Consider the following 25119-nt stretch of genomic DNA (forward strand, 5'->3'; position numbering starts at 1 on the left):
TAGGAAGCCTTTTCTTAAATCAACTACATTTTCCTCCTAACCTTGTCAGGTGACTCACAAAATCTGAGTTACGTTAACTGAGTTCCCTTTAACCCCCCCAACCCCACCCCCCGCCCCCGGTCATTCCTCTGGCTTCCGGATGTTGCCTCACCTTGTTGACCTGGGACAGGGGTGTCCTCACAGCTCCCACGGGCAGCCGGCCCCTGCTGCTGTCTTCGAACAGCCTCCCGGGGGACCGCTCCCTCCGAGTGCTAAGCATCCGGCCTGGGGACTTCTCCCGCTCCAGGGGGCGGCCGGGCGACTTGTCCCTGCGCAGCTCCGTCCGCCCCTCTCGGTAGCGGTGGGGTGTGCTTGGCTCTCTCGGGTGGCTGGGGCCTTCGGGCGGCGCCGGGCTGGAGGCCACGCGCTTGGTGATGTGCTCGTTGTACGTTGGCGGGCCTCGCTTGTTGGGGCTGCTGGCGACAGGAGAGGGAGGGGGAGCTGAGCAGTCATAACCCCAAAGGGGACTTTTCCTTCTCTGGGCCGCCCCCGTGCCCCAGTCTCAACAATGACTATGAGAAAAAGACCCTGCCTGGAGTTCTTCGGGCTTTTTGTTTGTTTTATTTGGGTAGGGAGGACAGGGAAGAAAGCAAAGATGACAACGAAAGAAAATCAAGCTTCCTGGCCTCGGAGCACGCTTTTACCCACTGAGCAGCACCTACTGTGTGCCAGGCCCTGTGCTAAGCTCTTTAGGTGCATCACCTTGTTAAACTGCCACAGCAGTGCTACAAGCGGGGAACGGGCAGGACCCTCACTGTACAGACAAGAAAATGGAGACACGGGCAGGGTGGCTGACTGGCCGGAGCTGGTGAGCTGCAGAGCTGAGACTCGATACAGGTCAGGCTGATGCCATAATCCCCAGACTCTGACCGCATGTCTTCCAGAGCCGAGAAGGCACAGAAGGACGTCCTCGTTTCGGGGTTAAGCCTGCTAAAAGGCCCTCGATACAAGGGAGCAGTTTTCAGAAAAGCCTGTACTCATCGCTGTCAGCTGCCATATCTGTCCCGCTCCTGGGCCTGGTGTGTGGTCACCTCTCCCTCCAGGTGGCTTTCCAAGAGTCTTTGTGGCACCCAGCGCTGATGCAAGAAGTGTAGGGATCAGGCCTGAGATAATTAGGAAACGACTGAGCAGGGCTGGCTCAAAAAATGTCCCTGGCCCCAAAGACGGATGGTTAATAACCAAACAATTGAAAACACTGTGGCCTTTTTGTACGACCAATCCAACCCTGCACCCAGTCCTGGCCCAGGTATTTCAGGTAAAGATTTCAGCAGGCGTGGCCCTAACCACCGCTCTGAAGAAGCGAGGTCCAGAAATACAGTGAGAACTCAAATGTGGTCTTCTAAGTCAATTTCTTCCCACCCCAACGAGCAGAAAAAGTATCCGGATTCTCATATGTGAGCATAATTAGTGCTGGGAAAAAACAACCTTAAAATGGGATCGAAATCTTATACTGAATACCACCTGGAGACATATTTTCATTGGAGCTTTATCTTGGAAAGTAAAAGCAGAAATCAGGAAAATAAATTTATTTTATCCCAGACATTTTAAAAATCTAAATTATAACTGTGATTACATGCTGATTCTAAGAATAAACCAAGAACGAATCTCATACTGACTTATTTTGCTGTAATTTTCTCAAAAAAATTGTATGCTAACACATTATATGGCATCCTTTACATCGATGTTGGACTTTGGCAGTGAATCGTAGTAATTTCTTCAAAAATATTTGAAAGTGTCATTGGTTTTCCCAAAGGCCTATCTTAATCCTTGAAATTTAAATCCTTCTCTTTGGAACAGCTATCACTTTATCAGCTTGTTGATTTTCTTGTTCTTCAATTACTGGTCTAACTGCCAGAATTTCTTTTGTCAATGCCCATTATTGAAAGCGACTGAGCAGCAAAGACATCAACCCAGTGAGAGAAAAGAGACTCTAGACCAGTGGTCCCCAACCTTTTTGGCACCAGGGACCGGTGCTCCTATGAGAATCTAATGCCTGATGACCTGAGGTGGAGCTGAGGCAGTGATGCTAGCGCTGGGGAGCGGCTGCAAACACAGATGAAGCTTCACTCTCTGACTCACTGCTTACCTCTTGCTGTGCGGCCCAGTTCCTAAGAGGCCACGGACTGGTACCAGTCTGCAGCCCGGGGGCTGGGGAACCCTACTCTAGAGCAAGCTTCAGGGCCAAAAGCAGACAGATGCCTGTTTTTATAAATAAAGTTTTATTGGCACACAGCCATGCCCATCTGGTTATACACTGTCTGTGGCTGCTTTCACACTCCAGCAGAGTTGAGTACTTGAGACAGAGACCATATGGACTGCAAAGCCAAAAATATTTACTATCTGGACCTTTATAGAGAAAGTCTGCCAATTTCTGCTCTACAGTAAAACAGAGAGGCTGGTGAGTGGAGATAATTTTATAAGTGGTCAGTTCATTGTGAATGGTTCATGTCATTCTCTTGCTTCTTGATGTGAAGATTCAGATAACATTCTTAGAGCGCTAGAATCTCCCTAAGCTGGGTACGCAGCAATAAAATCTGAGGTAACTCAGATTTCAACAGCTTGAAATCAGAGTTTATATTCATCTCTAGTTATGTGGCTTTAAGATATGGAAGACATAAAAAAATGAATTCCAAGTAGAATTACATTAAGCCTATTTATAATGGAAGAGAAATTATAAAATGTGTCCACAGAGGCCCATCATAAAGCAAGTGAGGGAGCTTACTGCCCAGGGGAAGAAAGATGGCTCCAAGAAGGCCATTTGGGGTGTCAGCTTAGATTACTGGGATGAAAGAAAACACTCATCATTTCAGGCAAGTGGGCATTCTTCCATCTCCGTATCCATTAATAAACAATAATCTACCATGTTACTTTTCTGTTTCTTGCAAAGAGTTACATTTCCTGCTCTGCTAAACAGACCAGGGCGATGCTGCCTGCGGTGAATCACACTCAGCCAAGCTGGCTTTCTACGTTGTGACCTGCCCAAAGCAGTCGGCAGCAAAAAGACCACTTTATAAACCAGGAGGCAACTAGACTAACTGCTGATTCCCAGACGTGCCTGGCAACAGCAGGAAAGCAACAGCACTATTTCTGCCCCTGTTCATAGGAACTGGAACCATTTTCAACCACAGAATAAGTAACTCATTACAGAGATACCATATAGTCTCAGAAGGAAGGTGCCTGGCCATCTCACTAGTGAGGCAATGGAGGAAAAAAATCCACTCCGATTCTTGGCATCACTTGGAAACTACTTAAATGAAATCTAGACATTTTCAGGGGAGGACTATAGCCCTTTAGAAGTCACCCTTGAGGCAGGGTCAAGCCAAAAGAGATAGGAGCTGCTGGTTATTTGGTACTTCTGGTTTTCCGGCAAGTTCCTGGTATTAAAATCAAACATTTCAGACTAACTCCTACATTTCAGCAAAATTAGGACATAGTCTCAGAATATTAAATGGATGACTCTATTTTGCTAGACCTAAGTATTTTGTAATGTTGGAGGTGGTTCCTCCACCAACTGCAAGTCCCTTCAGAATAAAACCGGTGTCCCCTTCATCTGTGTATCCCAGTGCCACTGTCTCTGGCACATGGCAGGGAGTCCACATGACTCTTTTACATAGGGTAGACACATGAGGTTTGTAAACCAGTCCAGAAAATTAAAATCCTAGATCATCCAATAATCTCAGACCTTCCTATGGACCAAGAACTTAAACTTACACATCTCAAACCTACACATCAACCTGGATCTGCAACAATTCAAAGAGCATTTATGCAAGAAAAACAGCTGAATCTCAGTAAGAACAACAAGCGTTGTGACATTTTAACTTGAACTATTCCCATCCCTCTCTCCCCAGATCTGCGGCAGTGTTGAAAGCCGAGGGCCTTGTAACCTCAGGAGCTGTGGAAATCAGCAGCCTAGCTGGCTCTGGAGGGAGCACATCAGGACTGAAGCTCCCCAGAAAGATCCGTCCCCAGAGAACTGTCATTATCTAACCTGTCTGGCTACTCCTTGGAAAAGACTGTTCTTAGGGCTAGCTTTCATTTGTCCTGACTCAAGGCTACCTCAAGAGAAAAGCTCTAGCCCCAGAAACTTCAGTGGAGGAACATAACAAACAGACTTGACAGAATTCGTCTAGGACAGTCACTAAACAAGCAGCAACAACAAACCCAGGGAGGGAGACCTGATTTCCAGAGCTGCCACATAACTGTATTTGGAATGTTTGGTTTCCAACAAAAAATTACAAAACATGCAAAGAAAGAGGAAAAGATACATAGGACCTCCTATCTTCTGGGAAATCGTCCCTGACCCCCAAGTCTGGGCAGGGGGCCCTCCTCTGAGCTCCCACAGTGCCTACACGACCCAGATGCCAGCCTCGTCCTTCTAAGCTGTGCTGAAAGTGCCTGATTGTGTGTGTCTCTCCCCTGGAGATTCCTCAGGAAAGGGGATTCATCTGGCTGATTCACCACTAAACCTCCCACAACAAGCCCTATTAGCCCCGTAGAATATCTACTAAAGCAATGAAGGCATAATTCCTGCCCCATTCCAAATGGAGCCACCGAAAATACCCACCAGAGAAAGGCCGGACGTTTCCTTCTGCCTTTTACGAGGGGGGCATTTTTAAATCCTCCTGACACTGTGACTATGTCATTTCAATGCTATCGAGCTCAAAGAAATAAGTGGCTTGAGCCTGAATATTGGGAAAACTTCACCCAGTTTAGCAAGATTCCCTTCTGCTTTGCAGACAGCACTCGGCCCCTGTAATGAGGAAGAGGCGGGGCACAGTACCTGCGGGAGGTGGAGGGACCCCGGTGGTGGTCAGTGCCGGACTCCTTCACGAGGTTGCCTTTGCAGCAAATGACCCTTAATTTATCCTGGTACGAGGACGCCAGGTAAATCGCTCCCGAGGAAATTGCAGGGCCCAGGTAGCGTGGGTTTGGGATTTCCAAATACGCTCGGGCAGGGGTCCTGCGGAGGACAGCACCGGATGAGAATCTGCATGGCGGGTGACCTCCGCTGCCAGGCGGGAAGGAGGAAACCCACAAGCGGCCCCAACACCCAACCCCAACGGCGGAGGCTTCCGCGGCCTGGAGGGCAGTGCTTACCCCAGAGAGGAGCGTGCCTGGATCTCAATCACTTCGAGTGAGTTGAAGTGGGTCACAAACAGATAGGGTTCCCTGTAGGCTGCGCGGCCGCCATGGGGGAAGAGCGTGAAGGAAGCGTTAGCAGAGAGAACATCAAAACCCGGCCGCGATGCCTCCCTGGACCCAGCAACCTCACGTAAAGGAGCTGGTCCCACACGTACATCCACGTGCCAGCGTGATGAGGCACGTTCGCATCTGTTCACTGCCATGTGGTTAGAGCAGAAGGTGGGGACCAACTCGAAGGTACATTCTAGGGGATCAGTTAGATAAATTACAGTACAACCATGGGGTTCTGCAAAGCTGTAAAAATGCAAGAAGCAGCTCTCCGTGTACTGATATGGGAAAAAACTGAGTTGCATTGTTTTACAGTGTACACGGCAAGGTTCAGAATAATGTGTAAAGTGTGCTACTAATATGATTTTAGAAAGGGGGCATATAAGGATATATTTTTCATGCCTCTGTATTTTCATAAAGTACCAGAAGACTAAGAAACTGTTAAGGTTTTTTGTTTTTCTTTTTCTAAAGGGAGTGAGAAAGGAGAATTCGGAAGGTAGTTGACATGGATGAGACTTTTCATTGTATACCTTTTTAAACTGATTATATGAATTTTTGAAAACAATTAAATTAAAAAAGACTGGTTGCAGAGCTAATTAGATATGTTTGGTCTTAATACTATTTATCATGCTGTCAGTGACACTCTAGGACATGATGTTTTCTGTCTTAGAGGGAAAAGGAGATTCTCACTCACTCCTGGTGCTAAACTATTACTTCGGCATTAGACTATTAGTCGTGCCTGCCGGCACTCGGGCCCCAGGGGAGTCTCCTCGCCTTGAACCTGGGCTGGCTCCCTGGCCTCCTTTAACCAGCAGAATGCAGTGAGAACAAGAAGGCCCGACAGCTCCCGCCTTCGCTCTCTTGGAAGAAGCCCCCGTGGAGAGGAACCGAGGCCTCCAGCCTCCAGCCTCCAGCCACCAGCCCCAGGCGAGCTCCCACCAATGGCACCAAGTGCCTGCCATGCTCGTGAGGCCATTGTAGTTGTGCCAGTGCCCCTACGGACACCACATGAAGCAGAACTGTCCAGTCGACCACAGAATCGTGGGTAATCGTTGTTGCTGTGTTCAGGCACTAAGTTTGGGAATCTGATATGCAGCAATAGATCGACAAAACAGTCTTGAAGTGTGTTTCAGTCATCATGGTGTTTCTGAACATTCGCGCAGGCACATTTGTTTGTATGTGTTCGTGCTTTCACCCAGCACTTCCGCTTTAATGACTGATGAGCAGAGGATACTTTTGGACAGGCATAAAAAAAATTAGTGCGAGATGTTCATCCCAGCTTTGTTCACACTTACAAACAGAGCAGCCATGACCGAAGTGCTCTGCCTAATTAGAATTGACATCGAGAGGTGCTCATCTATGCCATGGAATACTGTGCTGATTTAAATAAACTCACAGACTGGTCTCCTTTCTATCACGAGAGCCTAACAAATACTTGACAAGGCTGGGGGTCTGGCTGATGCAGTTATCAAGCCTCAGAATCTTTGCCCTGAACACTTATTCGGGTGATGACTACATGTGACACTGGTGTCTAATGGACTCTATGAGCACAGTGCTCAGGCCAAAAAGAGTCCCATTTGCAATTCTTTCCCAGGAGACCAGCTGGCAGGAAAGAGCCCTCCACACCTTGCCTCACTTACCGAAGGCCAAAGGTAAGCGACTCCACTTGAGATCGTCTGTGCGGCTACGTCTTCCGTAAGAATCCACGAACACCCCAAATTCTGCAAGGGGTCAGAGCCCGGGGGCATGAGCATAGTCAGAGGCAGGCAGTGTCAATGACACACACTTTGGCAGAAGAAGAAGTAATCGAGCCCAGACGACCCACTGGCCAGATTTCACTGGATCATTTAAACCTACGGGCTTCTGCTGAGCCACATCTGTGATTTATTTTAAAAAGAGGTTCAAGCGAAAGGGGGAGAGACAGGAAAAGAAAAGGGTGGAAGAAGGAGAACGGGGGTAGGGAGTGAGACAGGGAGGAAGGGAGAGAAACAGAGACCCAGAGAACAGGGAAGAAGAGTCAGAAAAAAAAAAATAGAGATTTAGAGAGAAAAAAGAGAGAGAAACATCAAGAGGAAAAAAAATGGGCGGAAGGAAAGAGAGAGAAAGAAGTGAAGACAAGAGACGGCAAGAACTGCCTTCTCGTTGGCCAGAATACAACAGAGCTGGGCCGGGCTAGTGCCCTGGTGGAGGACAAGGGGCTGGAAAGAGCAGTGGGCGGCGGCAAGCCCCGACTCACCGTGGAAGCAGAGCAGGTACTCCTCCCGCTGTCCTGTGCCATTCACCTGCACGATCGATACAGGGAAACTGTTGGAAGAGGAGGCAAACACAGCAGGCGCCAAAGAGTGGTCATTCTTGTCCAGGAATTCTGTAAAGGCAGGCGAGAGGCGGGGCTTCAGAAACACACTCGAGCTGGCGGCAGGGCCGGAGCAGTGCGTGGGCTGGAGAGGACTCGGGCCCTACCCTCAAGTGTGTACTGCTTCATGTCAATTTCGTAGAATTTATTGGTTCCGATGAGGATACTGTAGTTGGTGAAGTGGATACAGCTGCAGGGCTCTGAGGTCTCTATCTCCTGAGGCAGAGGGCAGAAGAGGAGAACGTGAGTGTTGACATGGGACAGCCACCTTCCTGGGCTCTCCTGTTTCCACCTGGGGCATCTAACAGAGCCTCGAGGGTGGTCACCACCGGACTTGCTCAAGCTGTCAGTCACACAAAGCACATTTGATCGATCGTCTCCTGTCCCTCATGAGGACTGATGTCCCTTTGCTTCCTCTGGGTTCTTTGCAACCCCGGACTAAGAAAAAAGGTCAAACTGTAGCCAAAAAAGAAACACTATTTCAATGAAAAGGTAGTATTCAAAAATACAGCACTCTTATCAGAGGAAAAAGTCTGGGAAAATACACCAACTATTAACAGTACTTGCTGGAGGGAGTGGCGTTAGTTTCCTTCTTTTTTCAAGGTTCTACTGTGTTTTTATTTTAAACCTCTTGTTACCTATGTAATCATCGCCATCACTATTATTGTCATCTGTGTGAATTATCTGCTTCCTAATTACTTCTACTTGTTTTCAGGCCAATCCTCATTCAACAACCTAGGAATGCTTATTCAAAACAGTGGCCAGGAATTATTCAGAAGCAATGGTTTCTGAGAATTCTCCTGAAGCTAACAGCTCAAACTCTAATCAGCATTTTCACAACCAATGAATATTTATTGATTACCTACTAAGTATGAGGAAACTTTTAGGCAGCATGACATAGTGAAATGGTAAGAAAAATCAAACTTCAGGTTTGGTCTCGACTTTGTAACTTAGGATCTCAGCCAGCCTCGATTGTCTTACCTGCAATTGGGGACTGCCACCCCTGCTTTTCAGAATTGTTTTGAAAAGTGTTTGTAAAGCAGCAGCTCAGTCTCTGGTACCAGAAGGTGTTCAATAAAAACACAAACTAAATATCAGCCCACTCAGAATGAAACAGTTTTTCTAACAGGTAATGATCCTTCTATATTCATCCCTTGTTTTACTTTTCACACTAATCATGAAAGCACCTGAAATAAATCAGGCTTATGATGGGTGAAACATTCTCAGTCGAGGGGCAACAGACAGCCTCCTCTGGAAGCAAAGCAAATATAAGGCTCTACCATGCACCGTGCCCAGACTGCAGTCATCACCACGACTCACTCTGCTCCAAGAACCAGCTCCCTAATTGCATATTGAAACACGGCTAGTGCTGGCTTTTCCAAAGGTTATTAATAAAAACTTCTGGGATCTGAGAAAGATTCTGCTAAGTGCCACCAAGGAGTGCCAGCTTCTCAGAGAGAGCGCTTTCCTTTTCTTTTTGCTGGTTCAAAAGAAGTGTCTCCTCCATCAGCCAACTTCCTTTCTACCTTAATGAGAGGCTGGATTCACTGGGCTGGCTGGAGAGACAGCTCACAAACAGGACAGGGAAAGTGAGAGGGAGAAACTGCAGCTACCAGCGGCTCTGGAGCTTCCTCCAGGAAAGAAAGGTGTCCCTCTCTCTCTCTAAGGAGGTCACCCAGGCTTAAGGTCTGCAGGATAAAGGAATGGACACACGCTATTCCCTGAGACAGCACACTTCTCACACCAGGTGCCAGTGAGAGGAGGGTGGGCGGGGCCTGGGACTTACTTTCCGAATGCAATATTTGCTGAGGTTTTCATTGTAGCGGAGGATGACGACTTTGCTGGGCATGGCTGCACAGATGCAGAGCCCGTTCTCAATCTGAAAGGCAATAGAGAGAAAAGAAAGAAGAGCATCACTGTGGTGTAGACTGACTCTGTAGCAAAACTAGGAAAAGAGCATCAGCTTTTTTTACTAAGCTGATGCTCTTTTCCTAGTTTTGCTACAGAGTCAGTCTACACCACAACCTCGGCACTACCAATCCTTTCTTTGGACCAGACGACGGCCTGTGATGAGGGGCTGTTCTGTGAATTGGAGGATTAAGGCAGCAACCCTGGGCTCTACCTCTCAGATGCCAATGGTATTATGGCCAGTTATGACATCAAAAATGTCTCCAGACATGGCCCAATATCCTTCGTGGGGCAGAATCAGCCGTGGTTGAGAACCACTGATGTAACAGAGATGCAGAGAAAGGCTCAGGAAACCCACCTGCCCCTACACTATCTGGGTGTATATGTCTTTTGCTAGAGATAGATTCTTTTGAGAATCTTACCGTCAAAGAGGGGAAAGGTGGTAGAAACTGCTATAAGAATTTACAGAAGATTTTGGTCCAAAGATTAAAGTTCTTAGCTAAGATCTGTGTATAGAGAGTTCTATATCAATGCTCTTTTTCTAGAACAATTGAATTCCTCTTACTTCATCTCCTACAACTATCTTTATCATTTCATCAAGGGTGAAAAGAATTGTTCAAATCGGTCCTGAGATGAAGGTGAGCAGTCGGCAGGGTAGGTGGAGGGAGATAGGATGGGCTAGGGGAGGAATACACAGGAAAATGCAAATTGTTGGTAGCGTTCTGTTTCTTGGGTTGGGTAGTGAGTTTCTGGATGTTTACAACACTATTAGGTGTTATAATTTTGTAATTTACTTATATACTCCATACATTTTTTTTTAGCGTGTCAAACATTATAATAAAGTTAACTTACAATTTTTGAAAACTAAAGCGTACATTTCTGAGTAACTCGTCATTCACAGAAAAAATAAGACATTTAAAAATATGTGGAATGATAAAAAAATTTACAGGGTGCAACTAAAACTGTAGTTAGAGGAAAATTTGTAGCCCTAAAATGCTTATATTAGAAAAAAAGACCTAAAAATTAATTAGCTAAACATTCTGCCAGTTGAGGCCCTGAGGAGAGCTTACCTTGCCAGCAGCAAACAAGTGGCAGCCCTTGACAGCTTCAAAAATGTTGGGCGAGATGTCTGGCTGAGCAGGAAGGTGAGACTGTGCCAGGGACTGTTTCACTTTCTTCACGTCAACAAGACACAAGGCCCGCTCTTCTCCTGAGGTGAGAAGGAACAGCTTCCTGGTCAGTAAGAGGCCATTAAACAAAGACACGGCAGTTCTAGTTCTACTCCTAGGTCAAAGCCAGCAAGGCCACACGAATGGACTATGTTTTTCACAAATTCCCGTAAAATATAATTTAGGTCCAAGTTTTAGATCTAAAATGAAAACATGTGGCCTCTTAGTTAAGATTCTGGGAGAAAAAAACTTCTGCAGATATGAAATCGAAGAATGTGAACTGTACTTTGAAATATGTTTCCCATCAAAGTAAAGAAAGTGTTAGGAACAACGAGAGGACATTATAGAAAACAATAGGTTCGGACTATTCCAACATGTCGAAGTCAAAGACAAGAGATAGGCTGAGGATCCCATTTCAGATTAAAGGAGACTAAAGAGACATGACTAAATGCAACGCACAATACTGGACTGGATCATGAGTCAGGAAAATAAATAAAGGACATGACTGGAGCCATAGGTAAAATCTGGTAATGGGCAGTATATCAAGTAACTGTATTACAGCAAAGGTTAAACTCCCAGAATCAGAACTATACCACGTGCGACTACTCTGTATGATACTATAATTGTGGATTCGTGCCATTACCTACTTGTCCAAACTCGCAGAGTATACACCGCCAAGACCGAACCCTTCTGTAATTTATGAACTTTGGGTGACAATGATGTGTCAGTGCAGGTTCCTCAGTTGGAACAAACTAGTGGGGGAGGCTGTGCATCTGTGCATTGTGGGGGCGGGGAATATGGAAAATCTCTGTATTTTTTGTTCAGTTTTGCTGTGGACCTAAAACTGCTCAAAAGAACAAAGTCAAGAAAGAAGGGAGGAAAGAAGAAAGAAAAGCAAACAAGAAGAAAGAAAAAAGACAAAGCGAGCAAGCAGAGGAAAAGAGCCGAGAGTTCAAGAAAAGCCATATTATTTCAGGCCCTGGATCCATCCAGTTGTGCCAAAAACAAGACCTAACTGTGGAGGTTTCAAATGATGAGCCAGTACATTACTGTTTTCCCTTTTTAAAAAGCAGTACCACCAATAAAGAAAGAGAAAAAAAATTTGCCAGGGTTACACAAGAGAACACCCTTATTCCAAGGTGATATGAGGAAGAACTTGTGCAACTGACTCTCACAGTTCAAAAAAGTGATTGTGTGTGTGTGTGTGTGTGTGTGTGAGAGGAGAGAGAGAGAGAGAGAGAGAGAGAGAAATGCGGCAAAAACATTAACACGTGGTGAATCTAGAAGGAGGGTCTCTGAGGGGTCACAGAGAAACGAGAAAACGCACAACAGAGCAGGTGAGCGCTCAGAAGGCCGTGGCTCATGGCATAGTAAGGCGATGAGGACAAAGGGTCTGACATCAATGACTCACTCTTCACCTGGTATAATGGTGAGATGTTCCTTGGGGGGGTGTCACACTTGCTAATTGTACCCCAAGGACACTGAAGCTGAACAAAGAAGTCACCAGCTTGGGCATAAACGGGAACACAGAGAAAAGAGTTGCTTCTGTTCCAACCTGCCACCAGGAAGACCCGCCTTTGTGTTTTCACAAGCACGACATGTGCCTTTCAAATAGCTGTCCTTAAAAGTGAATAAAAAGTGCCGTGTCCTTGGCCTACCACCTGCTATCATGAGTAGCTTCTCCAGGTCCTTGATGATATAAATTTGGAAGACTGCTCCAATTCCTGGGACGTGGGTGAGGGAGTTTTTCAAGACATTCAGTGCATAGAGCCCTTCCTCGGTGCCCACCAACACCACCTGCGAGGACAGACGTCCAAAGGCAGAACGTAAGCATCGTCACGTCACCATAACAGTAAGAGCAACAAAGCCGACGCAGTCCTTTCTTTCATGACTGTGTGTGGCTATTGCCCTATGCGAGGTGACAGCGTCCAAAACACGTCATTACCTGGTCACTGAAGGGCAGTGTGCAGTTCATGTCTAGACGGTCATCGCCTTCCAGTTTCAGCAGGGAGTTTCCAAGCAGTTTCTTTCAGTATGTTTAAAAAAAAAAAAAAAAGAAAGAAAGAAAGAAAGAAAGAAAGAAAGAAAGAAAGAAAGAAAGAAAAAGAGGACCTGGTGAGATCGAACTGTTCGTGGCCAAACCATTCAGAGACAAAAGCAAGAACGGAGAGAAGTTTAATGCCAGGAAAAAAGGCAAGCTCCTCCTGAAAAAGCTCAGAAACACACATCCGCTCGTGGCTTGCCTCAGATTTTAATCTAAGCTCAAAAGGCAAGACGTCGATCTTATCGATCGCTCCAAGGTGGCTGTTATTTAGCATCGGAGTTGTAACTCCGCTTGGATGCAGGAATGAGTGAGTGTAGTTGACACAGACAGATATTCTGGGGTAGGAAATAAGCTGAAGCTAAGGAGATGTCAGCTGCATGAGGTTAATAAGCCACGTGGAAGGCTCCTTCCCCTCCAGGCTGCGACACTAGTGCAAAGCACAGCACCAGTAGCAAGCCGACAAGCTTCTGAATCTCTTTACCTGAACCCACGCGGGCAGAAGCTCGTACGAAATACAGTCACGACCCTATTGTACACATATTAACGTGGATTTCAGTAGAAGGCTTATATGTGTAACAACAAAACAGGTCATTAAAACAAGGCTATCCAGTGAGCAGAGTTCCTTATCAGGAGACTCATGGTTAAGGATTTTCCGGGTGCTAACATTTAAAGTGTTTATTAGGAACTAACTGCTTGCAAAGAGCTGGTCTTTGGTGGAGAAAACGCCAGTGAGCAGAGAGCCCTGTTTATATCCTGGAACGTTCTGGGAGGAGTGCTGCCAATCAAGGCACACCTACATTTCTAAGGTCGTGAGGGTTAGTAGGATTTCAAACTTGCCTACAGAAGAGCAAATCGTGGGGAAGCAAGTGAGAAGGTTATGAAAAGCCTTCCTGAAGTTCCATGGCTGTCGGCAGCCTTTTGTGCTGCCTCATGGCCAAAGTGCTTGTAATGCAGGCCTTTAAGCCAAATAAACTCATCGGAGTAAACAAGAGAGAGGATTTCCTTATAAGCACATCAGCTGCTAGGCTGCCGTAACCAAGATCTCGAACACCCCGAAGAGCTGGCTGATGGTGCCGACTCCCCCCGTTCTAAAGGGCTGTGGAGGGAGGACCCGTGAAGCTAGACGAGCCCCCTCAGAGCCTGTATGTCTATCACCACCAAACGCCCGGTCGTGACAGTTTCGAGCCATCACCCCTCAGAGAGGGCGCCCGAGGGAAATCCTGGCAGCCAGCCGGATTCCCGCCAAGTCAGCCCACTTTACAAAGACAAGCTCCGGCATCCATTTTTCATACTCACAGCATCGGCTTCTGCTTTTTCCCTAGACACTCTCCCACCTGCGACAACTGATTCTAAGGCGGTGACCCAGCGCTGTTTGTCGGGGAAGCTGGGAGCTAGCAAGTAGAGGGTTCTCCCGGGCCAGCAGGTGGTGTGCGGGTGAGATTCCATCTTCAGTATGTATGGGACATCTAGGAGATTTGACAGAGACCACGGGGTTGGGTGCGGATCCCACCCCCACTCATGCTGGGAGGGAGGGCCCCGAAATATCAGAGACTGTGCCAACCACACGAATCCCAGTTACAGCTAAGACAGGGGGAGCCAAGCCGGGGGCAGGGGGTGGGGAGGGGTTCCTTTGCAGGCCAATGCTCCACAAGCCCCCTCCTGCCCTTGCCGGTTTACCAAGCTCGGCCCACCTCTGGGGCGGGGCTCCCCTGCTTCTCCTCACCTGCTTTGGCTGTGTTTGCGAGTTCAGAAGCACCAACGGCGCCATGAATAGATACGTCCCCATCGGGAAGGCACAGCTCAAATTCTTCCACCGGCCTCTGTCCAGCTTGGTGCAAAGAGGAAGGGCAGAAAGAAAAACAAAAGAACAGGAACAAGAACAAAGATAGGAGAGAGAGAGAGAGAGAAAAGGGGAGGGAGAGGAGAGAAGGAGAGGAGAGAGGAGAAGTGAGAGACAGAACGCGTGGAAAGAGGCGCACGAGAACAGAGGAGGGAAGGATGTGCAGAGAAGGCGGAGAGGGAAGATAAAAACAAAATAAAGTGTGTCAGATGAGTAGCACAGTCAAATTTCTGATGACGATGCGGATTTATGGGCTAGTTGACCGAGGCAGAAGTTCTCGGAAGGTGCATTAGCAGGTAGAATCTTCAGGGCAGCGCCCTGCAGGGTCTTCAGAGGGGATACCTACAGACGTGAGTATCGTACCAATAACCTTTAGCGAAGTCACTTGGTTTTTAATTTTCAAAAATGGAAAATCGCAGAAGGCTTGCAACCCAGTCCGAAAAACAAAGCCTTCACGCCGAGACTGGGAGACCTGGGTCAACCGCGTGCAATGAAATTCCCCCTGAATTATTAATTTACCTTCTCTGGCTTCGTTGTCATAAATGAGGACTTTCGATCCCTCCAGGACGATGTACTTCCTGTCCCAGCCTTGCTGTCCCCGTTTGTTATTCCTGGGAAAACAGACATGAAGAAGAAATGTTTGAACTCAGAAGGATCAGGCGGGAGGAAGGGGCAGGATGGGGAGGAAGTCCGAGACAAGACATTCCTCGAACTCCCTAGAGAACATCAGAAATGGAAGTGGCTTGTGGCCTTCCATGCCCAGGAGTTTGACTGATATCAGAGAGATGAACAGGAGAAAAGCATACAAATTTTATTTTACATGTATGTGGGCGTCTCCATAAGCAAATGAAGACCCAAAGGCTGACAGCCCAAGTGCTTGTTACACTAGGCTGAACAAAGAGTGGTAACTGTGGAAAAGTGACTAAAATGTACAAGGAGGCTGAAGGAGCATAAGGGTCACTTCAACAGGATCTGCCTGCGCTGGGGAAGGGGGGCAGCTTTATGGGAGTTTTATTTCTTCCTTTTAGGAAGAGAAAAAAATTTGCATCTGTTTTTCAAGTGCCTTTAGCTCAAAATAATCCTTATCCCAGTGTGGCATATTTGGGGGCGGCATATTCAGCCACCCTTCACCAGTACCTGCCCCAGCCCAGGCCGCCCTGCAACAATATACCTGGGCACCTTCATCCACCCTTCCAGATGCAAGCTGCTGCTTGGCTCCTTGGTCTGGAGACCCGGGGAGTTCATTTTGTCACGGCAGAAGGCCTCAGTGAAGTGCGTGGCATATTCAGCTGGCAGGCCACAGGTAGCTGGCAAGCACGTGGAGCACTTGGGATGACACATCACCTGACATTCTAGGGAAAAGCGGTGAACAACCTGAAAACTTGCTTGGCTGATCTTGGACCATTCCCTTCCTCTGCTGGCCAACCCCCTGCCGGGCCAGTCACTTTGGCCCTGTCATCCAGGGAATCCCTAAGCTTTCCCAGGAGCCAAGCCCCTACAGACAGAGAAAATGACAGAGCCAAGTGCTCTCAATCCAATTTTCCTGGTTTCTCTCGGGCTGTCACAAACACCTGTGTAAAGGACACATTTGCATGTTTCGGGTGGAGCCAGCACACAGGCTAAAGGTAGGGAGAGACCGGCCTGATGAAAAGAGGGCTGGAAATTACCAAAATCCGGGGCATTCTGCACAGGGCGTTGGAGGCATGAGCTGAAAACAGGTATAAACTCACTCCTTTAACAGAAGAAAAATAGCATCCTCCCACTGAAACTAAAAGCTTGAAAATGAATGCACTACATAAGGAATTTAAAATGGAATAATAACCTTCGCAAGATAGATTTTTTAGGTGGAGACATACAGGTGCCCACCGCAAATGCACAGCTGCTGCTCTTACCTAGACATTTGGATGCCTGGCGGCCAAAGTGCACAGTATCCAGACACACGGCACACTTCGTGGCTCGCATGTTCAGTCCTACGTTAAATCGGTGGGGAATATTGTGGTGCATGCGCTCCTTAAGACGCCGACTAAATTCTGGAGGAAAAATTTTTAAAAATCATTAGAGCGCTGCCAATTATACCATCAAGAAAGTGAAAAGACAACCCACATAACTGGAAAAAAAACTTGCAAATCCTATTTCTGACAGGGGACTTACAGCTAGACTACATGAAGAACATTTACAACTCAATAATAAAAAGACAAATAACCCAATTTAAAAATGAGGGAAGGATTCTCTTCGAAGAAGATAAATAAATGACCAAAAACCAAATGAAAAGATGCTCAACATCATTAGTCATTAGGGAAATGTAAATCAAAACCACATTGAGATACCAGTTCATGCTCCTCAGGAAGTCTAGAATTAAAAGTATGGAAAATAAGTGTTGATGAGGATATGGAGAAACTGGAACCCTCATACACTGCTGGAGGGAATGTAAAATGGCGCAGCCACTTTGAAACCCAGTCTGGCAGTTCCCAAAAAGGTTAAACATATGATTAGCATATGACCCACAAAGTCCACTAATAGGTATATGCCCAAGGGAACTAAAAACATATGTAGCCACAAAAATTTACACACAAATGTTCATAGCAGTATTGTTTGTGATAGCCAAAAAAATAAAAACAACTAAAATGTCTATCAATGGATTAACAAAAAGAGATGTGCTATTCCTATAACAGAATATTATGCAACCATGAAAAATGAAGTACTAATAAACGGTACAACATGGACAAATCTCAAAAATGTTATGCTCAGTGAAAAAAGCCAGACGCAATAGGCCATATATGGTATAATTCCATTTCATAAAATGTCCCAGAATAGCAAATCCATAGAGATAAAAAGCAGATTAGTGATTGCTAGAGGTTAAGCAGAAGGAAATGGGAAGTGACTGCTAATGAGTATAGAATGTTTGGGGGGGGGAGGGGGGAGGGGCAGAAAAGGCTCAAAAATTAGAATGTGATGGTTACATAACCTGTTAAACTTAACAAAAAACACTGAATTGTACATTTCAAGTGAGCAGATTATATGGTTTATGAATTTATCTCAATAAAGTTGTTAAACATATGCTTTTAGGTCAAATGCTTGTAAATATTTTAATCATGAAAGCTTTGTTTACCAAGTGAAATCACATATCTAGAGCGTTTCAGAATCCAATTTAAAAATCACTGTAAGTTACAGAATTATTAATAAGATAGGCCCAAATGCTTATATATTACTATAAATTTCTAATTATTAAATATATAAACTAACTGAAGAATTCTCCCTTCATGTCCAGTTCTTTCATGAATAAACTCCTTTTGGTAAAAAAAAAAAAAAACAACTTTAAGCCTCAAAAAACTGAGTCTTATATTTATATTCCTGCCTATTAAAATTAACAAGATTGATTTTTCTCCCCTACTGAATAGGCCCCTTCTCAATAGTGACTTAGAACTAATTAAAGGCAATTTTAAATAGAGAGAAAAACCTCAGGATCCAAATGTCTTTTTTCTTTTTTTTTTAAGTGAGAATACATCTTTTTTTTATTAGAACAATGAGGAAGCACAAGTAAAGAGTTTTAATCGTACACATTCACCACAGTTTTACCTTTTCTGCTTCATTTTAATAAAACAGCAGAACCACTAACTGTAAAATTGATTTAAAAATAAGTTATATTCCTGTCTGTTAAAATGAGCAATATTGATTTTTTTTTTTTTTTTTTTTGCCATTCAGTAGGCCCCCCTCCCAAGAGTGACCTAGAACTAATTAAAGGCAGCTTTTAACAGAGAGAAAAGCTCAGGATCCCAATTTCTGAACCCAGATTGCATTCTCCATCTATCATCGCCTCCGTTCCTTTATCACAAAGCTGTAAGGAATAAATACCATGTATGCACTTTAAAGGTGGGAAAAGTGCTTCACACCCGAAGGCAGCACTTAGCGTTAATACCGAACTACTCAGGTAGTCACTCTGTGAACCAGGGCCAGAAACCATTCTTTCCTGTGTTACCATCACCATTCCGATGACGTTGAGAGAAAAGCTCTCTGAGTCGGTGTTATGTAAACATAGGAAACAAGATGACATCATCATTGAAGAAAAACAACAACAAAATGCCATTAAGATTTACAACTAAAGTAAGCTTGATGGTGATACCATGATGCTAAACCAGCTCTACCCCATTCTCCCTAAGACTTTCCTAACTGCCTTCCTTGGCCTTTATTTAAGATCTTTTCATCTCAAGGTGAACACAGTATTTTTGAGACCACAAAGAAAAATCCTGACACTGGTGGTTAGGATACAAACTGGCACAAACTACCAACACTCCAATGCATATAACCTTTGACCCGATGATTTAGTTCCTAAGAATATATCCTACAGCGATAACGCCCATAGGGGCAGGATGTTCACTGGTGGGTGTGTATGGTAACAAGCAATTGGAAGTAACCTAAATGTCCATTGACAGAGGTCTGGTGTAATAGGGGAAACACATACCCATACCACAGAATACTATGCAGCTCTTTAAAAGGACGAGCTCTATTCACACCTGCTAATATGAAGCAGCCTAAGATAACATTTCAACCAAAAGAAGAAAAGAGTTTTTGCAGAATATAGCATAGTGTACTCTGATATTTATAAAAGAAAACAGAACAGAGAAAATAATATGACATATGAATAATATACACACATGTTTCCATGCATGAACTATTGCTGGAAGAATACGATGGTTGACTCTGGGTAAGGGAACTAGGATTGGGGGGATGGGGAGAAGACTTACTTCTTATTCTTTATCCCTGAATATTATTACTTATCATTTTTACCATATGTCTGCATTTCTTAGTCGATGAAAAAAAAAAATGTGAGAAAACTCCGATGGCTGCTTGAGAACATACCCTCTGGAGTTGAAGACTCCTTTCTGCGGCTGGATGGCGGGGCAAGCAGGCTCATGGCACTGGGCTGGTGCTCAGGCGACCGCACGATGGCAGACATGGCGATCTGCTGCCTCGCAGTGGCTGGCGTGGACGGGTGGGGGTGGTCTGTGGCTTTCCGGTGAGCAGCTGGGGAGACACCAGTCCAATGCCTTTCAATTAGCCGGGTCACCAAGAGGCCCAGCCCAAGTGTACTGCCCCTGGGCTGACTTTCAAAGACACCCGACCGAAAGGACACACATTGTACCAAATGGCAACGCCAAGGATGCCGTGAATTTTTCAGGCTTGGGCCGTCTGGGCGGAAAGCTTAGGGGGCCGTAAGCACTGATGCTGAACTAGTCCTGGCCAATCTCCTCGAGATCGGTCCTCCGCCTTTTCCACAGCACTTTGCACGGAGAGCGCGCCTACCTTCCTCCCGGGCGGAACGGAGCTCGATGCGGGTCTTCTGAAGGGCTTCCTCTAGCTCGGCACAGCGAGCTTTCTCCTTCTCCAGAGCCACCTTCAGCTCATTGTACTGCAGAGGAACCTGTGTGGGCAAAGCAGGGTCCTCTTTCCGTCGACTAAATAAACCCTAGCAATGGAAACAGAGATATCTCCTAACTCCTGGAAACTGGCACTTTAAACTAGCTAAAGGAATTCTGACTCGGGAGGAGCACAGCACGAAAGCCAGGAGCATACTCACTGTAAGCGGATTTAGTAAAAATGGCATGTGAAGGGGGAGGGGGGACACTGAGCCACAGCCCATTCCAGCCGGCTGGAAAAAAACAGGGGTGCGGAAGGTTCCACCAAGGGAGTTAAGGATGCTTGAACTGCTACCACCTCTTCCTTGAGCAATCCCATGAAGGAGAGCCATTTCCTGATTCTGTACCCTCAAAAAATGGAAGTGGAGGATGGAGTCAGGAGACATGGTTCCGAAATCACTCTTGCCTGGAATTTGTCTCATTATGTTTAGTTACAAGACACAGGGATGAGTGTTTTTCATTTTGTTGTTTTTAAAAAAAAAAAAAAACAACAGGAAGCAAAAAAAACGTGGAATGCTAAAATGAATGATGTCAAAACAAGGAGCTTATCCAAAAAAACAATAATGCAAATGGAAATGTGTACTGTACGTGGAAGAAAAAAGGAAAACATAGAATGCGACTGAAAAAAAAAAAAATGGAAACACCCTAACTACATCGAGTGACATAATCCGATAACAGCCCACTGCTAAAATAAAAAAGATTAAATATCATAAGCATAACGAGCACAAACAGTCACACGACATGCAAGAAACTCCTTGCCCTGCAGCCACCACCTGGTAGGGGCCTGCCTCCCAACGCTGCTCTTGTCCCCTCACAGTGAACACAGCACTGGGGACACCCAGACCAGCCGCCACTTCGGCGCACTCCTCGGTATTCTAGTCACCACTGGCCTCTCCTGTAAAACCGCTGCCACCGCTGCTCTAGCGTACAAATGGCTTTGGAAGGAAACCGAGAGCTCCTTAGAGAGATGCTTTTAAGCTGAGAACACTTGGCCAAAGTCAGTAAGAGGGCTTCAGTGGTTTAGGGAAACATGTTTTGGGCTTATTAAAAGACATCTTCCCATGTGCATCATATACATAACCCCGTTCATAGCTATTTCTTCATTCTGGGGTTTTTTTTTTGGGGAGGCATAGTTTTAAATTTATTTGTTATAATTTTAAAGGGATGGAATAATTCTTGGTGGAGGGTACAAGTGTCCAGTCAGGCACTTTAGGCAGGTCACTTCAACCCTCTGGGTCCCAGTCTCTTCGTGAGCCAATCAAAAGGACGGGGCCAGATGATTTCTAGTCTTTTATGGAGTCCTATGTAACCTGAGAACCCCTCTCTCTCTAGAATCCCATACACGTGACCTGTCATCTCTCTGGAGTCTCATAACTGTGACCTACAAATCCCTCTAGAGTCCCATATGTGTAAGCTGAGAAGCCCTCTGGAGTCCTGTATGGTGACCTAGGTATAAACCTTTCTCTCTGTTACCATCCCTGGCCCAGCTTCTTAGGGGAAAAAAAAAAAAAATCGCTCCCATAACAAAGGCAGGCAGGATTATTTTAAAGGCCATGAACATCAAGTAATTTGTTACAGACTTGACAACGATATCCTCTCTTAAGGGCTATTCTGATGATATCAAAACCTATTCTGCGACCCAAAATAAAATAAGAAAATGTACATTTTTGTTCTCTTCGATGTTCCCTGGATTATCTATCACCATGGTATTCACTGAATTATAATGATCAGGCAAAAATGTCAGCTCCCTACTTTTCAAACACTTTGACCCACCTTTTTCTTTTTAGCAGGTTGGTCCATTTTGGCTTGCAGAAAATCAATGAGTTTGGTTTGTTGAGAAATAGTGCCTTCCATTTTCACCTTTTCATGAGAATAGAGAACCTAAAATTCATGAAAACAAAATTAGCCTCAGATCCAGAAAAAAGTATGCTTTTAAACTCAGAACTTTAAGAAAATAAAAAAAGTCATTAGGATACTAGCATATGGGAATTCAACATAAACACACTGGGTCAGTATTTCCTTTCTTCGTCCTATTCTTACATCCAACAACAAAAAAAATGAACTGATGAATAAAAATGTGAAAAAGTAAAAATAGCAAGTGGTTAATATTAGAATCTAGGGGATAATCATTATAGGAAGTTTCTAGCTTTGCTGAATGTTTGAAATTTTTCATAATGAAATACTGGAGAAATATACACAATGGTGCACAACTTAAAGAGACTGACTGCTTCACCGGATAGTTTTTAGCCATCGTGCTTTGCCTCCACAGACAATTTTTAAGTCAAATCCCTTTACCAGTCCTCACCTGAATGTTTTCTAGCTGATATTCCAGATCGCTCCTTTCTGTCTTCAGCAGGTCAGCCCGATCTAGAGCTTCCTGTAGCCCTTGTGTCAGACGGAAAATATGATTCTTCTGCAGGTCCATCTGCTGCTGTAATTTGGCTTGCTAGTGGGAAGAAAGGCCAGAGAAAGGCTCAGTACCACTCACGACATAACTTGTTCCCACACTGTTCCTATTACCAAACTAATTTCAGGCCTGGCACCAAAAGTTCAGCTTCTGAAGTCATCTCATTCCAGAATTAACGATTGTCTTCTCTTCCAAAATGATGCATGCAGTTAAAAAGAATTTGCACAGAAATCTCTGACGGCCGGCAAGTCACAGGATGCCCACCATAACAGGAGGTCCTGGCTGCTGGGTCTGCCTTCCCACTCAGAGTTGCAAATAAGGATATTTTCGTACTTAAGAGTACGAGCCATCTGAGTTGACATCTAAGGCAATGTGACTTAGTGCCTTGACAACCAAATTCCAATTTGTCCTTATTTTTTGTTTTTAAGATTTCAATTGCTATTATGAGAAATCACTTTTCCAGGCACTGTAGAATACACAAAAGGGAATCACATTGCCTTCAACTTAAAGGGCATCCCAAGGGCACCCCAACAAGCACACAAATGGCCACAATCATAGCAGATATTTCTATAGTGTGGGGGGAAGAGAAAGATCCCAGATTCAGTACAAGTACCAGTAATGCCTAGAAAAAAAAAATTCCAATTTAGTATATCAAAAATAGTTTTGTATTGGAAACCTCTCTCCAATTTTTACAATGGAAGTGAACCAAAAAATAGGGCAGGCTATAAACATACTAGCTTATGGCTCTCTTTCCTAAAATGCTTCTGTTTGTAAAAAGCAGGAGAAAGCAGTTATCCTGACAAGATGCTGCTTAATTTCATCCAGCACCTGGGTTATGGTCTAATCACACTTGCTGTGGCCCAAATACTCTCTCCTGGCAGCCTAAACCCTCTGCAGACTTAAGCTAGTGAAGAGCAATAAACATCCCTGTGGGGATTTTCCAACAGACAACGGAAAATCTCAGGGTTCTCAAGGCAAGCAGGCGAGAGCTACTGACGATCTCAGAATCTGCTGACTCTCGCAGTCTGACTGCACTTCCCGCTGTATATTTTCCCTTCCATTTCTACTCCTTGCCTGCCCTCTTCTTGAGAGGCAGCTGATGCCCTGGGGCCTCATAGTATAAGGGGGCGGACCTAGGCTTCGGAATATGAGAGACCCTGGTTTAAATACTGACATTAACACTTATCAGTCAGTGACCACGGGCATCTCTTACTGCTTCCTGAAGACTCAGTTTCTTCATCTGGGAGTGGGTCTAATACCTCCCCGCTCACTGGGCGAAACACTGAGCACGGTGCCCGCATGTAGTAGGTGTTTCATGAATTTTAGTACTACCTCCTTTGTCTTTCTGTCCCTCTTTCTTCCCTCCATCCAGTTCAGGTGCTCATCTCTCTTTCCTATCTGCCTTTCCTGTCTCAACCGACTCCACCAGCTTCTCTCTCTCCCATCAGTCCCCCACAAGGCAAGAGATACTGTCCCTAGGCGGAGATCATCTGGCCTGTGTGCCAACCTGGATTTTCTGAATCAAACAACAGAATCCCCTAGAGGGAGGGAGGGAGGGAGGGAGGAAGGAAGGAAGGAAGGAAGGAAGAAAAATAGCTAAGATAACTTCTCTTCAAGGGAGCTTTCCATCCCCTGCAGAATGAGTGACTTCTTCTGCAAATTATGTCTTTAGTTTCTTTCCACCTCTTTAGGACAACATGAATTACTAGGCAGGAAGTAGAGAAACTAGTGTTGGGGATAAGAATCTGTTTGGTGACAGCCAGGCCCAAAATATTTTTCTAGAATAAACACACCAACCATCCATTAGCTTTCCAAGAAATAGGCTGGCCATTTACCATAATAAAAAGACCAATGAAATGTTTTTCAAAACCATTTACCTGCTTGCCAAAGAGAGAGGCAAATGGAAGCTATTCCTGGTCAGTGTTAGACTAAAAGGAACACTTCAGCTATGTACTTAGATCTGTCCAACAAAGGACACTGGAAGGAAGTATGAAGGATCTGGATGACAGAAACCGGAGCATGAAACAACCCTGGTGGCTGGAAGTATGGATCAAAATGAACAAGAGAAAGTCCAACAGGCTGGTGTTTTTAAAAACTTCAACTGAATAAATACAGAACGTAAAGATGAAAAAAACACCTCGTGTAAGGGCAGGTGGTAACTTAACAGGTCAATGGGTGTTGATGGTGTGATAAAGCCACCCAAAGGACCCAGGTCACTGGCAGAGGTCTACAGAGGCCGGAAGGGAGGTGGAGATATCCCACTGCATTCCGTGCTGCTCAGACCCCACGGACTCCGAGGAACTCTCTTTGAAAAGATAAATTTACCAGAAAAGGTCATCGCAAACTTCCAATGTTTCATTTAGAAAAGAGAAGACGATTTGGAGTGGGAAAGCTACTTAGATATTTAATCAACTGTCGTGGAGATAATAGAATTAGTTATAGAATTGTCGCACAGAACATGTAAAGTACTCAGGCACCTGGCACATTGTAAGTGCTCATTAAACGTTAGTTATTTTGATTAATAATCAAGTAATTTGAATATTAATCTTCTATTTTGGTTGGAAATATCAGACTGTTCTCTATTTTCAAATGTTTCAACCTAATAGAACCAATGGGTAGAAGTTAAAGGCTTTAGTTCAAAATAAGAAAGGACTTTCTAAGAATTAGAGTTGCTGAAAAATGGTTGGGATGTAAGTCATTGTAAGTATTTAGGCCGAGGTTCAAGGAGGCCCATTGGTGAGGAATGTTGGGGAAG

At 45.1% G+C, this 25119-nt stretch overlaps 1 protein-coding gene across 12 annotated transcripts in view; it reads right to left on the reverse strand.

Moving 5' to 3' along the window:
- Window positions 1-25119, reverse strand: part of CIT (citron rho-interacting serine/threonine kinase) — a 145766-nt gene that overhangs the window by 3076 nt on the left and 117571 nt on the right. For 4 of the 12 annotated variants that reach the window (XM_039868284.1, XM_039868279.1, XM_039868276.1 and 1 more), the window contains 20 exons: window positions 22263-22403; window positions 21731-21838; window positions 19845-20007; window positions 19401-19565; window positions 16436-16573; window positions 15715-15895; window positions 15063-15154; window positions 14427-14531; window positions 14000-14169; window positions 13185-13229; window positions 12605-12685; window positions 12321-12456; window positions 10561-10700; window positions 9369-9461; window positions 7690-7798; window positions 7466-7594; window positions 6870-6950; window positions 5137-5215; window positions 4820-4999; window positions 152-455 (listed from right to left, as the gene is read on the reverse strand). In XM_039868284.1, the coding sequence (XP_039724218.1) occupies window positions 152-455; window positions 4820-4999; window positions 5137-5215; window positions 6870-6950; window positions 7466-7594; window positions 7690-7798; window positions 9369-9461; window positions 10561-10700; window positions 12321-12456; window positions 12605-12685; window positions 13185-13229; window positions 14000-14169; window positions 14427-14531; window positions 15063-15154; window positions 15715-15895; window positions 16436-16573; window positions 19401-19565; window positions 19845-20007; window positions 21731-21838; window positions 22263-22403 (2640 nt within the window). The remainder of the gene's footprint in view (window positions 1-151; window positions 456-4819; window positions 5000-5136; window positions 5216-6869; window positions 6951-7465; window positions 7595-7689; window positions 7799-9368; window positions 9462-10560; window positions 10701-12320; window positions 12457-12604; window positions 12686-13184; window positions 13230-13999; window positions 14170-14426; window positions 14532-15062; window positions 15155-15714; window positions 15896-16435; window positions 16574-19400; window positions 19566-19844; window positions 20008-21730; window positions 21839-22262; window positions 22404-25119) is intronic. The other 8 variants (XM_039868285.1, XM_039868282.1, XM_039868280.1 and 5 more) reach the window with 5 other exon arrangements.

Source organism: Pteropus medius, unplaced genomic scaffold, assembly GCF_902729225.1.
Source record: "Pteropus medius unplaced genomic scaffold, Ma_sr-lr_union100, whole genome shotgun sequence".
In the NCBI taxonomy this organism is placed as follows: Eukaryota; Metazoa; Chordata; class Mammalia; order Chiroptera; family Pteropodidae; genus Pteropus; species Pteropus medius.